General features: G+C 66.8%; 4 protein-coding genes across 10 annotated transcripts in view; 2 read left to right on the top strand and 2 right to left on the bottom strand.

Annotated features, from left to right (window-relative positions):
* TBC1D17 (TBC1 domain family member 17) overlaps positions 1-1,064 on the bottom strand; it is an 11,842-nt gene extending 10,778 nt beyond the window's left edge. The window contains exons 1-3 of the mRNA XM_074937438.1: positions 997-1,064; positions 407-505; positions 78-152 (exon numbers count right to left, since the gene is read on the bottom strand). Coding sequence (XP_074793539.1) covers positions 78-152; positions 407-505; positions 997-1,017 — 195 coding nt within the window. The 5' untranslated portion in view covers positions 1,018-1,064. The remainder of the gene's footprint in view (positions 1-77; positions 153-406; positions 506-996) is intronic.
* A 307-nt stretch (positions 1,065-1,371) lies between these two features.
* AKT1S1 (AKT1 substrate 1) lies at positions 1,372-4,338 on the top strand. 2 transcript variants are annotated; one of them, XM_074937642.1, is made up of 4 exons: positions 1,372-1,458; positions 2,108-2,554; positions 2,970-3,047; positions 4,202-4,338. In XM_074937642.1, the coding sequence occupies exons 2-3, from the start codon at positions 2,114-2,116 to the stop codon at positions 2,979-2,981; spliced, it is 453 nt and encodes a 150-aa protein (XP_074793743.1). In that variant the 5' UTR covers positions 1,372-1,458; positions 2,108-2,113; the 3' UTR covers positions 2,982-3,047; positions 4,202-4,338. The 2 variants fall into 2 exon arrangements, with proteins under 2 accessions (XP_074793743.1, XP_074793744.1); XM_074937643.1 differs by lacking the exon at positions 4,202-4,338 and adding an exon at positions 3,852-3,898.
* On the top strand, positions 3,906-11,864 carry LOC141976597 (DNA-directed RNA polymerases I, II, and III subunit RPABC5-like). Of its 6 annotated transcripts, none has more exons than XM_074937644.1 (3): positions 3,906-4,000; positions 11,186-11,281; positions 11,626-11,864. In XM_074937644.1, the coding sequence occupies exons 1-3, from the start codon at positions 3,984-3,986 to the stop codon at positions 11,732-11,734; spliced, it is 222 nt and encodes a 73-aa protein (XP_074793745.1). In that variant the 5' UTR covers positions 3,906-3,983; the 3' UTR covers positions 11,735-11,864. The 6 variants fall into 6 exon arrangements, with proteins under 6 accessions (XP_074793745.1, XP_074793751.1, XP_074793746.1 ...); XM_074937650.1 differs by lacking the exon at positions 3,906-4,000 and adding an exon at positions 5,611-5,746; XM_074937645.1 differs by lacking the exon at positions 3,906-4,000 and adding an exon at positions 10,739-10,835.
* LOC141976593 (tetraspanin-4-like) lies at positions 5,328-10,225 on the bottom strand. Its single transcript, XM_074937638.1, has 8 exons — positions 10,140-10,225; positions 9,553-9,632; positions 8,956-9,147; positions 8,446-8,520; positions 8,245-8,346; positions 8,038-8,166; positions 6,185-6,268; positions 5,328-5,724 (listed from the first exon to the last, which is right to left on the bottom strand). Exons 2-8 carry the CDS (start codon positions 9,619-9,621, stop codon positions 5,656-5,658), a joined length of 720 nt encoding a protein of 239 aa, XP_074793739.1. The 5' UTR covers positions 9,622-9,632; positions 10,140-10,225; the 3' UTR covers positions 5,328-5,655.
* Positions 11,865-15,069: the final 3,205 nt, after the last annotated feature.

The following is a 15,069-nucleotide window of genomic DNA, read 5'->3' as shown; positions in this document are numbered from 1 at the left end:
TCCTGCAGGGCAGAAAGGGGGTTAGAGGGGCTGGGGAAGGGGGCACTGAGAGGGTTCCGGTAGGGGGAGCCGCTCACCTTCTTGGAGAAAACAATCGGGGGAGCATCACCGGCTTCCTCCAGGGGCGTCCACTGCAGCAGGTGGTCTGAGCCCTGTGGGCAGGGGGTGCAGTTAGAGCTCTGCCGGTGCCCCTCACTCCCGACCCACAGCCCCCCGCCAGTCCAGCCCCCCCGCCCCCAGCTCGGCGGTGCCCCTCACTCCCAACCCGCAGCCCCCCCCGCACCAGCCCAGCCCTGACCCCCAGCTCGGCGGTGCCCCTCACTCCCAACCCGCAGCCCCCCACCAGACCAGCCCTGCCCCCACAGCTCGGCGGTGCCCCTCACTCCCGACCCGCAGCCCTCGGTACCTTGTCGAGGATGCGGACAAGCCCCGGGATGAGCGAGTCCTGATCTGGGTGGCGCTTGGCGCTGGTGTGCAGGAAAACCCCGTCCTTCTCGAAGACCACCTGGGGGGGGGGGGGATATCAGCCAGAGCAAGTACTGCCCCCCCCCGCACGGGGACCCCTCCCCCACCTGTCACTCCCCCCAGCCCCCCCCCGCACGGGGACCCCTCCCCCACCTGTCACTCCCCCCCAGCCCCCCCCCCGCACGGGAACCCCTCCCCCACCTGTCACTCCCCCCAGCCCCCCCCCCGCACGGGAACCCCTCCCCCACCTGTCACACCCCCCAAGCCTCCCCCCGCACGGGGACCCCTCCCCCACCTGTCACTCCCCCCAGCTCCCCCATGGGGGGACCCCTCCCCCACCTGTCACTGCCCCCAGCCCCCCCCCGCACGGGGACCCCTCCCCCACCTGTCAGTCCCCCCAGCCCCCCCGCATGGGGACCCCTCCCCCACCTGTCACTTCCCCCAGCCCCCCACCACCACCACCACCACCACCGACCCGCGCCCCAAGGCCCCGCCCCCTCCCAGCCCCACCGGCCCGGGCCCGCCGCTCACCCTGCAGCCCTCCGACTCCATCCTCCGCAGACCACCACCACTTCCGGAAACAACCACTCGTCACTTCCGCCCTCACGCCCCGCCCCCGGGCCGGCCGCCATCTTTGTGAGGGGCGGTGCATGGTGGCCGTCGCCACGTGAGTGAGGGTGACGCCATGTCTCTGTGTGGCGGGGCCGCCATCTTTGTGCGGGGCAAAGGGCCGCCGCCATGTTTGCCTTGGGGGAGGGGGGAGGAGCCGAGGGTTGGAGCGGCCGCCATGTTTATCTGGGGCAACACAGCCGCCGCCATGTTTGTGCGGGGCGCTGCGGGGGCCGCCATGCTTGTGCGGGGCGCGGTGTGGTGGGCGGGGCGGAACTGCTCCCGGGGTTATAGGTCAGGGGTCAGAGGGTGACGCCGCCGTGGGCCGCGCAGTGACCCTGGGGGCTGGGACGGACAGAGGGAGGCAGGAGGCGGCGGGGGCAGGTAACGGCCCTCGGGAACCCAGGCGTCCGGGCTCCGCCCCCCCCCCCCGGTACCCCCCACCCCTGGCAGGGAGAGAACCCAGGCGTCCGGGCTCTGCCCCCCCGATATCCCCCCACCTCTGGCAGGGAGAGAACCCAGGCGTCCGGGCTCCGCTCCCCCCGTACCCCCCCCCACCCTTGGCAGGGAGAGAACCCAGGCGTCCGGGCTCCGCTCCCCCCGTACCCCCCACCCTTGGCAGGGAGAGAACCCAGGCGTCCGGGCTCCGCTCCCCCCGTACCCCCCCCCACCCTTGGCAGGGAGAGAACCCAGGCGTCCGGGCTCTGCTCCCCTCGTACCCCCCACCCCTGGCAGGGAGAGAACCCAGGTGTCCAGGCTCCCAGTCCCCGACCCTGCTCTAACCACTAGCCCCAACTCCCCTCCCTGAGGTAGGAAAGAACCCAGGCGTCCTGACTCCCAGCTCCCCCTCCCTGAGCCAGGAGGGAACCCAAGAATCCGGGCTCTGCCCCCCAGACCATGCCCACCCAAGCTGGGAGAGAACCCAGGCGTCCGGGCTCCCAGCCCCTGGCCGCAGTAATCATTAGCACCCCCCCCCCCAACCGAGGCAGGCGAGAACCCAGGCATCCGGGCGCTCACCCCCTGTCTCCCGCAGGCCAGGATGACGGGCATGGCCGACAACCACCGGGAGAGCTGGGCGGGGCTGATCGCGGAGGCCGAGCGGTACCGGCGCCGGACGGGGAACGAGGTGGTTCTGATCACGGCTTACCGGGCCCCGCAGCCGGGCGGCTTCGCCTACACCCAGCACGGCTGCGGGGCCCTGGGCGACGCCACCCGCCGCTACCTGGAGGACATCGCCGTGGTCCACAAGACCACGGCTTTTACCTACGCCGCCCGGCCCGCACCTGCCCCCCGGCCGCCCCCCAGCCCCTACTCCCGCAGCTGCCCCCCCCAGACCCGCCCGCCAGCCCCCACTGGATCGCGGGCGCCCAGGGAGCCCCAGCTGAGGCCGTCGGGGGGCAGGAGGAAGAGGAGAAAAACATGCCGGCGCCCAGGGAGATGGAGTCACCGGGGAAGCAGCAGCCCCCCAGCGACACCACGGGTGAGTCCGTGCCCCCCCAACGGGAGGGGGGAGGGGTGGTCTGTCTACCTACATCCCACCCCAGAGGGGCCGTATCTCGGCGCCAGGCAGAAGGATCTGTGTGCCCCACCCCAGAAGGGACGCATCTCGGTGCCAGGCAAGGGGACCCAGGCCCGTGCCCCACCCCAGAGGGGCCACGTCATGGTGCCAGGCAAGGGGTCTGCGTCTACCAGCACCGGGCGAGGCGTCCCCATCTACCCAGCTCCCATGCCCCACCCCAGAGGGGCTGCATCTCGGCACCAGGCAAGGGGACCTGTACACCCAGCCCCTGCGCCCCATCCCACTTCCCTGCACCGGGTGAGGGGACCCCGGATACCCAGCGCCCCACCCCAGAGATGGCTGCGTCTCCTCACGGGGCCCTTCTGCGGCTCCCCAGGTCTCTTTGTGATGGACGAGGACTCCCCCAGCCAGGACTACGAGCCCTTCTTCGATTCGGACCCGGAGAGCACTGACGGTAGGTTTGGGGGCTGTCGGGGGGGTGTCATGGAGTCACCGCACGAAGCCAGCCAGGACTCGGGGGCGGGTGGGGGGACCCTCCTCTCTCGGAGCTACTGTCCCCAGGGCAAGACGCTGCCCCAGCTTCCACCTTCCTGGGGCTGATCCCGGAGCATTCAGCCTCCCCGTCCACACCAGGCGCTTCCCGCAGCGAGTCCGCCCAGCGGGCGTCCTGGGGGAGCCAGGGGGCCCCGCCCCCCAACTCCGCAGCCAGCCGGGGACACAGAAGTTTTATTAGCCGACAGGAACACGGCATAGAACAGAGCTTGTGAGCACAGAAATCAGGGACTTTCAGCCAAGTCCATCTTGGGGAGTCCTGGGCCAGACGCCCTGGACTCTCTCCCCCCCCCCCCCCACACACACAGTCCCCAGATTGCCTGTGATCCGCCCCTTGTTCTTGCTGGTCTTTGTCTCTCTTCTGGGGCACAGAGTCACTTGGTCGCACGCCCCTCCTGGGGCTCAGGTTACCAGCCATCCCCTACGTGCAGAGCTCAGAGCTGCCTCGCCTGCCCCCGAGGGCCTCAGCGAAAGTCTCACACACACAATTTCCATCACCTAGCACTGGTGCTGTGGACAGGGAAACTGAGGCACGCAGAGGCCGGTAAAACTCACGTGCGGCATCATAAGGAGACTAAAACCCCACCTCCATCTCACCCCGTGGGGCTGAGGGGAGGGAGCCTGCCAGAGAGGGTGGGGGAAAGGGTGGAGGCAGCGGGGATGTCTGGGGGCTGGGGTCCCCCTCTTAACTCTCTTCCCTCCCCAGATGGCAGCCTGAGCGAGGAGGCGCCCGCCCAGCCCCCGCCCGCCCCCCCCAACCACCAGTACGCCAAGTCACTGCCCGTCTCTGTGCCCGTCTGGGCCTTCCGGCAGGCGGGGCCCGAGCAGCGCTCGTCTGATGAAGAGAATGCCAAGGTGGGGGGCCCGGCGGGGGAACGGGGGGCCCCTGACCCTGGTTGGAGTCTTAGCAGGGTGGGGGGGGGGTCTGTCTCAGAGAGCAGAGGTCGTGGCGGTTGCGGGGGAGAATCCAGCCGCAGGGGGAGAGGCGGGGCGGGGGGTGTTAGGGTCCCTGGCTGGTGCCCCTGGCGCTAACCCCTCCCCCTCCCCGCCCCCCAGCACTCGTCCCCCGACCTGGAGAAGATCGCGGCCAGCATGCGGGCACTGGCCCTGCGTGGCTCCGACGGCACCGAGATGTTCGGGGACCTGCCCCGCCCCCGCCTCAACACCGGGGACCTCCAGAAACTGCAGCGGAAGTATTGACCTCCCCCCGCTGGGGGAGGGGCCCCGACAGCGCCCCCTCCCTTGGACACTACACCCCCCCCAATGGCAGGGCAAGGGGGAATTCCCCCCCCCCCCGCCCCGGCCCCAAACAGGCCTGGGGTGACAGAGGGCTCTCTGGGACGCTGTGAGCCGGTGGAACTACCTGCCACCGCATCTAAGCTGCGGGGGATATTAGCTGACTGCTCACGCTACAGGATCACGAGGGTTGCGGGGAGATGATGGGGGGAGGCCCTGTGTCCCTCCCCCTCCACACTCCATCCCCTCCCACAGCAGCAGATGTGGTGGGGAGCCCCTCCGGTCCCCCCAGCACTACAGCTACTGAGAGGGGAGCACCCCCGATGCCCTCCACACACTACAGGGGACACTACCCCCCCCCCCCAAAGTGTCTTAATAGATTTTTGTAAGGCCCTCCGTTTGCACATGAGCTGTTCCCCCGGAAAGGGGGGGCAGTTTCCCCAAACCCCCCTGTGGGGGGGGGCTCTGCTGTCAGCCTCCAGGAGAGACTTCTCCCCCTGCACCCCAGAACTGACACCCTAATTTTTGGGGGGTGGAGGGAACTGCCCCCTCCTTTGAGAGGACAGGCAGGGGCTGGCTTTCCGAGCCCAGCCTCGGTACCTGACCCCAGAGGGTCCCTGGCCTGGACCCCCCCCACCACCACCCCTTCTTTTGTACCAGATGTTCAGGGGCCCTGGCCCTGCCCCTTTATTTTTGTCCAAAGATGATTGGTGGGTCAGGGCGCGGGGAGCCCCGCCCCTCCATCCCCTTGTTGGCCAATAAAAAGATGCCAACTTTTACCAGCGTCAGCCATTGGTGCCTCTGATTTTGGGGGGGGATGACAGCCAGAGGCGGGGGGGGGGGGGGTGTCTCCTTCCCAGGGTGTGTGAGCTCCTAGCCCCCCTCTACCCCCCTCCCCCAGGCAGAGCTGGAGCCAGATGCCAGACACAGAACCATTTATTGTGTTGGGCGTGGGGCGGGATAGCAGAAATGGAGGGGGGGGGGGGGCTGTCCTCCATGGGGGAACCAAACAGGCCTGGGGGTGGCAGAGGGCTCTCTGTGCCCCCCCGACCCGAGCCGGTGGAACTACCCACCACCGCATCTCGGCCGCAGGGGAGAATGGTCTCACTCCGGCCTGGGCTTCAAGCCCCTGCTGTAGGATGTGACTCCCACCAGGCTCTGTAAGTGGGGGGGGGCTGGGGTTCACCCCTTGCTCTGTTGGTGATGGGAGGCCAGGCTGGCAGGGGGAACAGGTGTAAAAAGGGACTGGGGGGGCAGACTCCAGGCCCCCCCCGTCAGTGGTAGTATTTCTCCACCTTCAGCACTTGGCAGTACATCAGCATGGAGGAGACAAGGCCCAGGACCTAGAGGAGAAAGGAGGGTGAGGTGAGGGGGCCAGCAAATGGACCTGGGCGATTTAGCGGGGGGGCCTCCGTCCCTGGCCGTCCTGGCTACCAGCCAGCACTGGCCCTAGCCTCCAGAAACCGATCTCATTCTTCTCTAAGCCACACGTCCTGCGAGCATCACAACATCCCGCGGCAGGGAGTTCTGCCAGTTAACGGGGCGTTGGGTGAAGCCTTAGGTGTGTCTTAAACCCGCTGCCTGTTAACGGCAGCGGGTGACCCCTCGTTCGTGGGTCAGGTGACGGGTGAATAACGCCCCCCACTTCCTCCCACCCCGGTGCATGCCCCCCCCCATGGCCTTTTCACCTCCCCTCACCCCAAAGCTGGGCCAGCCCCCACCGCGCCTTCGGTCCCTTTTCCAATTCTCATAGAGCTTTGGGGATCTCCCTGGGGGCCCCCCCTCGCCCCAGGCCCCCCTCACCTGGACGACAGCAATGCAGGCAGCAAAAATGCCCATGGCCCAGACGTTCTCCCCCACCCAGGACTTCACCTTCTCGTAGCAGGGCTGGAGAATAGGAGAATCACAGAAACGGGGGGGGTCACTGAGCCAGGTCCCCGCCTGACCCGGGCCGGGATCCTGCTGGCGGCGCCGCTCCCCCCCCCAGATCGCCCCTCCCCACGGCCAGGCCCTCTGCCCTGTCATGTTGCTCCCCTCGGCCTGACCTGCAGTGCAGTGCCCTGGACTGGCCCCCGCTCTCCCCCATTTCCCCCCCCCCAGGAACGCAGCCCGGGACCACCTGAGCCACTACAGCCGGGCCCCATTCAGTGGGGGAGCCGGTGTCACCTCAGATCTTCCCGTCCTGCGGGCAGGGCTGGGCGCTGGGGGCCGATTTCCGAGCCAAATTCGCCTTCCCATCATCCCGTTGTTCATAAAACGCTCGACCGGGCCCCGGGGCCGGCGCTAATTCTGAAGGGTCCGGCCCCAGTTTGCTACGAGCCAGGCCCCTGGGGCGGCGGCAAACGCCTCCCTGACGGCCAGATCGGGCGCGTCTCCGGCGGCCCCCGCCCCGCGCGGGCGGCGATCAGGGCGGCCCGGCGCCGTGGGCTCGTCACGAATCCGTGCTGGCTAGTACGTGAGAGCTGGAGAGCAGCTCCGACCGTGCTCTCCGCGGGCCTTACCCGGCCTTAGGGACCGCCTCCTCCTCACCTGGGCGTAGGGACCGTGTCCTCCTCGGGCCTTATCCACCCATACTGACTGCCCCCTCCTCACCCGGGCGTAGAGACCGCGCCCTCCTCGGGCCTTATCCACCCATACTGACTGCCCCCTCCTCACCCGGGCGTAGGGACCGCGCCCTCCTCGGGCCTTATCCGACTGCACCCTCTTGGGCCTTATCCACCCATACTGACCGGCCCCTTCTCACCCGGGCGTAGGGACCGTGTCCTCCTCGGGCCTTATCCACCCATACTGACCGGCCCCTTCTCAGGCCTCACCCGCCCCTAGGGACCGTGCCCTCCTCGGGCCTTATCCACCCATACTGACTGCCCCCTCCTCACCCAACTGTAGGGACCGCGCCCTCCTCGGGCCTTACCCGGCTGTAGCGACCAGCCCCTCCTCGGGCCTTAGCCGGGCATAGGGACCGCACCCTTCTCGGGCCTTATCCACCCCTACTGACTGCCCCCTCCTCAGGCCTTACCCGGGCGTACTGACCCCCCCCCCCCCCCATGGGCTATAGGAACCGCCCGCTCCTAGGGCCTTACCCACCCCTACCGACCGACTGACCCCTCCTCTGGCCTTACCCGCCTGAACCAATGGCCGCCCCCTCCCCATCCCAGGCATTACTCAGCCATAATGACCAACTGCCCCCTTCCCCCTAGATGTTACCCAGATGGACTGACTGGACGTCCCCTCTGGGCATTACCTGGCCACAGTGACCAGTTGCCCCCTTATCCCCTGGGGCATTACCGGCTGGATTGACCGTCCACCCGTTCACCGTCCCAGACATTACGCAGCAATAATGACCAGCCACCCCCTCCTGCCCAGACATTACCCGGCTGTACCGACCAGGTACTCCCTCCCCCCAAGCTGTTACCTGGCAATACTGACCGGCTGACCCCTCCCCCCAGGGCCTTATCCAGTCATAGTGACCAGCCACCCCTCCCCCTGGGCATTACCTGGCCATAGCGACTGGCTGCACCTTCCCCCTGGGTGTTACCCGGCCCCAGTGACCAGCCACCCCTCCCACTGTGCCCTAGCCCTGCCGAGCCACAGGAGACGGGGTGGGGGGTGTCTGGGGTGTTCTGGGGGGGCTGTTAAGGGCAGGGAGGGGCACTCACCTCCTGCCACCAGGCGGCGCCGATGCCGGAGCAGGGGGCGCCGTATTCCAGGCAGCAGGACTGGGGCACCCCCGTCCCGTTGCGCACCTCAAACCAGTCAGTGTAATTCTGCACCCCGCAGCACCGGAACTGGGGGGGAGAGGAGCGTCAGACACTGGGGGGGGGAACCAGCGGTGGGGGGGACTGTAGGGTGCTGGGGGGGCTCACCTCGGTCTGCACCGTGTCCCAGGCCTGGGTCAGCGCCGGCTCCCCCGGGGCCCCGTAACGCCGCAGCCCCAACTTCAGGTCATCCTGAGCGTATCTGTCAAACTGAGACCCAGAGCGGGTCGGCCAGGGGGGCAGTAAACAGGGGGAGGGGCCGGGGGGGCCATGCAGTGGGGGGAGGGGAGACGGGGGGTGCCCCCTTACCTGCCCCCGGCAGGCGTAGAAGGCCAGGCCCCCGCTCAGCTCCAGCAGGATGATGGTGAGGAGAACCACGAAGAACTGGAGGAGTGGGAGACAGATCAGAGCCCCCCCCCAGGGCAGCAGGGGGGACCCTCCTCCCCACTCAGCAATGGGGGGGTCCCAGGCTCCCCGCTGCCCGTAACCCCCCCTTGTTCCCCCTCCCCTGCAGGCAGCCTCCCCACGTACCCCCCAAGCCACCCCCACCACATAGACCCCGCCTGTACCACCCCCTGCCCGTAATCCCTCTCCCCTCCCCTTGTGCTCCCTCCCCTGCAGGCAGGCCCCCCAGCCTCCCCACGTACCCCCGAAACCACCCCCATCACATGCCGCCTGCCTCCCCGCCCGACCCCCCTGCTCGACCCCCCACTTGTAACCCACACCTCCCTCTCGGTATCCGCCCCCGGCCTACCCCACAGGTGGAGGGCCCAGCCCCCCAGTTTGCGCCCAGCCCCCCAGCTTGCCCCCTGGCCCTACCGTCAGCAGGAGGCAGCGCTGCTCGGTGGCAGCCCCCAGGCAGCCGAGGAAGCCCAGGGCCATCACCACGGCCCCCGCGACCATCACCAGCCCGGCGACCCCCAGGGACGGGAGCGAGAGAGACAGGGTGGAGAACCGGCCCTGCGAGAGAGCGAGCCAGAGCCCCACGCCCAGCGCCCCACAGCCCCCCAGCTGGGGGGGGCGGGGTCAGGGGACCCAGCCACAGCCCAGCGCCCCACAGCCCGCTAGCCCCACGCCCAGTGCCCCACAGCCCCCTAGTTGGGGGGGGTTAGGGGACCCAGCCACAGCCCAGTGCCCCACAGCCCCACGCCCAGTGCCCCACAGCCCCCCAGTTGGGGGGGGTCAGGGGACCCAGCCACAGCCCCATGCCCAGTGCCCCACAGCCCCACGTCCAGCGCCCCACAGCTGGGGGGGAGTCAGGGGTACCTGGCCACAGCCCGGCGGCCCCCTGCCCGGCGTGCCACAGCCCCCCCAGCTGCGGGGGGTCAGGGGCACCCAGCCACAAGTCCCCACCCAGCGCCCCCCAGCTGCCCCCCCCCGGGCACTGCTGCAGGGACGCTCGCAGCCGAGACTCACCCAGAAGATCAGGTTGAAGATGAAAAGCTCCAGCTTGAGACAGAAGAGGCAGCGCTGGGTCGGGCCCATAGTGCAGGAACCTGGGGGTGGGGGGGACAGCAGAGCCGGGTGTTGGGGGGCAGCACCCCGGGGGCCTGCCCCCCACCCTGCCGGTGCCCCTCATTCCCGACCTGCAGCCCCCTGCTAGCCCAGCCCCGGGCTCCTCCCACCCCACTTTGCTCGGTTCCCCTTCGCCTCTCAGCTGGTCCCTGACCTGGCGGGGGGGGGGCAGTGACCCATCCTGGTTCCCTTGCCCCCCTCCATTCCCTGTCAGTCTCGGGGGACTGGAGCACGTGGGGGTTCTGGGTCCCCTCGTCGGTCCCCAGATCCACTGGGCCCAGGGAAGCTGCGGAAGGAGGGGGGACCCAGAATATCCCCCTCCCCGGGGGGAGCAAGTGGAGATGTTGTGACCCCCGCCCGGCCCCCCGAGTTCCATGGAGTTTGGGGGCTGGAAAGTTCCGTCCTAGCAGCCCCCCCCATCGCATCCGCTGCCCCCCCCCCCCGCCAAACGTTCTCAGCGGGTCCCTGGGCGTCGCGCCGCCCCTCACCTGGGCCCCCGGGCGGCGGCGGGGTTGGGGGGCGCTGCTGGAGCCCCCTAAACTGCGGGTGCTGCTCGCTCGGCCACGGGGGGGGGGCAGGATGGATGGGGGGAAATTCCAGGCTCAGCGGGGGGGGAGGAAATGGGAGGGGAGGGAGTAGGAGGGGCGGGGTCTGGGGAAGGGGCTGGAGAGGGAGGGGCTGGCGTGTATGGGGGAGGGGTCTGGGGAAGGGGCTGGGGGTCTCTGGGGGCGAGATCTGGGGAAGGGGCTGGAGGTAGAGGGGCTGGGGGTGTATGGGGGAGGGGCTGGGGGGTCTCTGGGGGCGGGATCTGGGGCTGGGGGTCTCTGGGAGCGGGGGATGGGGAAGGGGCTTGAGGGGGAGGGGTTGGGGGGGTCTATGGGGGAGGGGAAAAGCTTATAGGGGGCCGGGGGGCCGCGGGGGAATTGGGGGTGACGGGCTGAAGGGCGGGGGCTTCGGGGCTGTTCGGTTCCAGGTGGGGGGGGCTGGTTTCCGGGTTCAGATCCGTCCCTCCTACCCCCCCAACCTGCCCCGCCGCCCCCCCGTAACCCCGCGCGCAGGGGGCTGAATCTGCCCCTCCCCCCGCCGCTGGCCCCACCCCCCGCCGCCCCCTAGCGGCCGGCGCCGACCCGACGTAAACAAGCGGCCGCAGCAGGAGGCGAGTTGAGCGCTGGGGGCTGCGCAGGGTGAGTGTCCGACCCCCCCCACCGGGCCCCTCGCGGCTGGGGGGGGGGGTAGGGTGAGTCCGACTCACACCCCCCCCGGGCCTCTCGCGGCTGTGGGTAGGGTGAGTGTCCGACTCCCCCCTCCGGGCCCCTCGCGGCTGGGGGGGGCAGGGTGAGTGTCCGACCCCCTTCCGGGTCTCTCGCGGCTGTGGGGGGGGCAGGGTGAGTGTCCGACTCCCCCCCGGCCCCTCGCGGCTGCTGGGGGGCAGGGGTTGTTGGGTGCAAAGGGACGGGGGATTGGGGGGGGTCCCTGGGGCCGGGAGTCGCTGCCCCCCCCCCGCTATTCCCAGCTCAGTGTCTCTCCCCCCCAGGATGATCATCCCGGTCCGGTGCTTCACCTGCGGGAAGGTGGTGGGCAACAAGTGGGAGGCGTATCTGGGGCTGCTGCAGGCGGAGTACACAGAGGGGTAAGCGGGGTGCGCCCCACTCCCGACCCGCAGCCCGGCCGGTGCGCCCCACTCCGGACCTGCAGTTCCCCCCTCCCCGCAGCCCGGCCGGTGCGCCCCACTTCCGACCCGCAGCCCCCCTCCCCCCCCGCCGGTGCGCCCCACTCCCGACCTGCAGCCCCCCCCCCCAGCAGCCCGGCCGGTGCGCCCCACTTCCGACCTGCAGCCCCCCCCCCCAGCAGCCCGGCCGGTGCGCCCCACTCCAGACCTGCAGCCCCCTCTTCCCCCCCCCCCCCCGGCCGGTGCGCCCCACTCCAGGCCCGCAGCCCCCCCAGCCCTGTCTCTCTCTCTCTCTCCCCGCCCAGGGACGCCCTGGACGCCCTGGGGCTGAAGCGATACTGCTGTCGCCGGATGCTCCTGTCCCACGTGGATCTGATCGAGAAGCTGCTGAATTACGCCCCCCTGGAGAAATAGCACCCGCCGCGGGGGGGGGCGGCACGATGGGCCCCCCCCGGGCCGGGCCTGGAGTCCTCGCTGCTGGATCTAACCTGATGCTTCAGCGCGGGGGAAGCGCTGCCTCCCTGCAATAAACCCCCCCGCCAGAGGCGCACCTGTGTCCGCAGCCTGGTTTTTCCCCCCCAGCCCTCCCCCCCACTAAGCCTGTGTCTCCCTAGTGCCCCTTCCCCGCCCTCCCCCTCCGTCCTGCAGCCAGGAGCCCCTCCCCACACCGGGCCATACAAAGAGGTGTCTGGTGATTTCATGATGGAGGTTCCAGGTCTGTTGGGCAGAGTTAAGGGGATGGCTGCCCAGTGGGGGGGCAGAGTTAAGGGGGGGGGGGAAATGTGCCATCTTAATTCTGTTGCTGATAACCTGGAAAGACGGTTGGAAAAGGTGAGGTGGGGGCTCTGGAAAACTACAAGCCCCTGCCCCCCAGGGGGTGCTGGGAGAGGTAGCTGCAGATCACCGGGGAACAGGCCTGGGGCTCCAGAACAGGGGTGTGGATCTAGACCATGCACCAGCCCATGGACGCAGGCATCCATCTAGAACCCGATCTAGAACCGGAGGAGTGGGTCCGAAGCACGGGAGTGGATAAATGCAGGGCGTTGAGCTGGAACCCAGCAGGGCAAATCCTGCTGGTGGCTCTGGAAAACACCGGATAGATCTAGAACCCTGGTCCCCTGCTGCCCAAACCAACTGCCCCTGGACTTCCTAAAACTAGAGCTGACAATTTGCTAACTCAAAGCGTTGCAACCCCCCCCCCCCCCCGGCGGGCCCAAGGGTAGCCGCATAAAGCGGAACAGGATCACCGGAGTAAACTGCGTTGGTAGCACAAGTGATGGGGATGTGATCACATTTATAACGTGCAAGCAGAGTCCAGCCCCGTCCCAGCTGGGGCTGATTTCACAAAGCCAGAAACAATTCTGAGGCAAAGCAGCTAGGAGGAAAGTTTCAAACCGAAATGGAGGATCGTTCAAAAACATTTAACGGGCTGTCCAAAAAGCCAGGAGCGAGAAAGGCTGGATGGGTTTTAAAAAATAAAACAGCCTAATTGAAAGGGGAAGCAAAAGGACCTATGAAATAATGTAACAAATGGAAGCAAGGGGTAGTTGCTAATAATAATCAGCAGTTAGGAATTGTAGAAAATTGATAAGGGAAGGAAAAGGACACCAGGAGACATCCATGGCCAGCATAATTAAGGACACTGAAAGAGTTATTTTAAGTGTATTAGTGGTATTGGTCCACTCCTAGATGAACATGTTAAAATAGCAATAATAATGCAGAAAAGACAGAATTGTTCAATATTTCTGATCTGTATTTGAGTAAAAAAAAAAAAATGTAGTCATAATTCATGATAACACTTTCCATTCCACTAGTATCTCCAGAGGCTGGTGAACAGCAGCTATTGAAGTGAGATATTTTTAAATCAGGTCCAGATAACATCCACCCAAGAGTTTTAAAAGAGCTGGCCGAGGAGCTTGCTGGACCATTAATGTTGCTTTTTTCCAATGTCTCAGCACACTGGGGAAGTGCCAGAAGACGGGATGAAAGCCAGTGTTGTGCTAATATTGAAAAAGGGTAAATGGGCGGACCCAGGTAATTGAAGCCAGACATTGATCCGGGCAAGATAACAGTGAGGCTGATATGTAACTCGATTAATAACAACTGAGAGGGTGGGTGATGCCATTAATGCCAATGAACATGGCTTTATGAAAACCAGCTCATCAAACTAACTTGTGGCGAGGTAATTGTGCTGAGGTGTTTGCCTTGGTACCACAGGGCCAGTTTGATTAAAAACGAGACTCATATAAAATTAACATGGCCCCCGTTAAACGGATTGAACACTGGCTGTGCGGGCTCCCAACGGAGTTCTAGGTGGGGAATCGTCAGGTATGTTCGGGGTGTCCCGCAAGGAACTGGTCGTGGCCCTGCGCGGGGTAATGTTTTTACCAAGAAGTTGGAGGAAAACACGAAACCAGCCACACTAAAAGGCTGCAGCTGACCCCAAACTTGGGGGCGAGGTGAGTTACCCACATAGAGCAAGTCAGTCCTAGAGCAATCCAGATCGGCAGGGCTCGAGCCCCCAGCGTGTTTAAACACGGCTCCAGGGAAATGTAAACATCTGGGCGCAGCGAATGGTGGCTGAACCCAGGCTCCCAGGGGGCCACGGGCGTGTCGCGGAGCAGTGATTGGCTTCGGCCTTGGGGCACCCATGGCCCAAATTCCAGGAAGGCCGGGGATGAGTCTGGTGGGTTCCCAGAAAACCTACCTTAAAGTGATGCCAGGAGCCTAGCTTGGCCGCTCCCCCCCCCCCAGGGCAGTGCAGGGGGGCAGAGACTGGTGGCAGGTCCCTAGAGAGGGCAACAAATCTGAGTCCACAGGCTTGGCAGCCTGGCGGTGGGAGGGCAGCCGTGGGCCCAGGCTGGGCAGTGCCTCAGGCCAGAGCCAGCCTGGGAAGGAGCTGGGGGTAGGGGGAAGATTCCTACATGGGCCTTTGGGCCTGAGAATCAGTGACTCCCCCCATGGGGGCAGCCCTTGGGGGGCACCACAAAGCCCTGGGATTCTCAGCTTCCATGGGAAACACCCAGAGCCTGAACACCCCCGTCACGTGTGCCCTTAGCTAGCTGGGGGGGGGTGCTCTCCCCCCTCAGTTGGTCTGTACCTGGCATCTCTTATAGTCTCAGTGGAAGCCCCACAGTGCAGGCACTGGCTCTTGGGGGGGCAGCCCCTCCATCATGGGGGTCCCAGGCCATGAGAGGCAACTCCCAGGGCCCACACCAGGCACCGCCCAGACCCTTCCCCCAGACAGAGCTCAGGGTCCCCCTGTGCCAGGCTAGGGGGGCACAGACAGGGCAGCACTGGGGCCACACAAAGGGGGGTGGACCAGGCTGAGGGCAGCTCCCACCCTGGGTATTTTTCTAGCCAGGAGGGTGGGGGCGATGCTGCCAAAGGGAATTGGGGGGTGTCCAGGAAGCCCCCACCCAAAGATGCCACCTCCACGCCCTGTGAGACCCCACTTCCTGGATGAGTGGCCACAATGGGCAGCCAGGGCTCAGGGGTGACGGAGCCCCCAGCTCTAAGCCACACTCCCACGGGGGGCCCCCCCAATCACCACACAGCTACCACTTAGTACGGGGGGCAGGGAGCCAGGACGCCTGCGTTCTGCCCCCAGCTCCAGCAGATACAACTCGGCTATTGTGGCCATACAGCTCCTGATGTCACCGGGGGGCTGCCCAGAGAGGGGAGCCCCCCACCTCCCTGCCAGGAGGGTTCTGGGACAAAGGGCTGCAGGCGGGCCCTGCCCCCCGCTA

The sequence above is a fragment of the Natator depressus genome, chromosome 23 (genome assembly GCF_965152275.1).
Source record: "Natator depressus isolate rNatDep1 chromosome 23, rNatDep2.hap1, whole genome shotgun sequence".
Taxonomy (NCBI): domain Eukaryota; kingdom Metazoa; phylum Chordata; order Testudines; family Cheloniidae; genus Natator; species Natator depressus.
This window is presented reverse-complemented; position numbering and strand designations above follow the sequence as displayed.

Coding starts and splice junctions, on each gene's coding strand:
- AKT1S1 (XM_074937642.1), top strand. CDS start 2,114: ATGACGGGCATGGCCGACAACCACCGGGAGAGCTGGGCGGGGCTGATC.
- LOC141976597 (XM_074937644.1), top strand. Junction 11,282..11,625: donor CAGGCGGAGTACACAGAGGG/GTAAGCGGGGTG, acceptor CTCCCCGCCCAG/GGACGCCCTGGACGCCCTGG.
- LOC141976593 (XM_074937638.1), bottom strand. CDS start 9,621: ATGGGCCCGACCCAGCGCTGCCTCTTCTGTCTCAAGCTGGAGCTTTTC. Junction 9,148..9,552: donor TCTTCAACCTGATCTTCTGG/GTGAGTCTCGGC, acceptor CGCCCCCCCCAG/CTGGGGGGCTGTGGGGCGCT. Junction 8,347..8,445: donor TCTACGCCTGCCGGGGGCAG/GTAAGGGGGCAC, acceptor TCTGGGTCTCAG/TTTGACAGATACGCTCAGGA.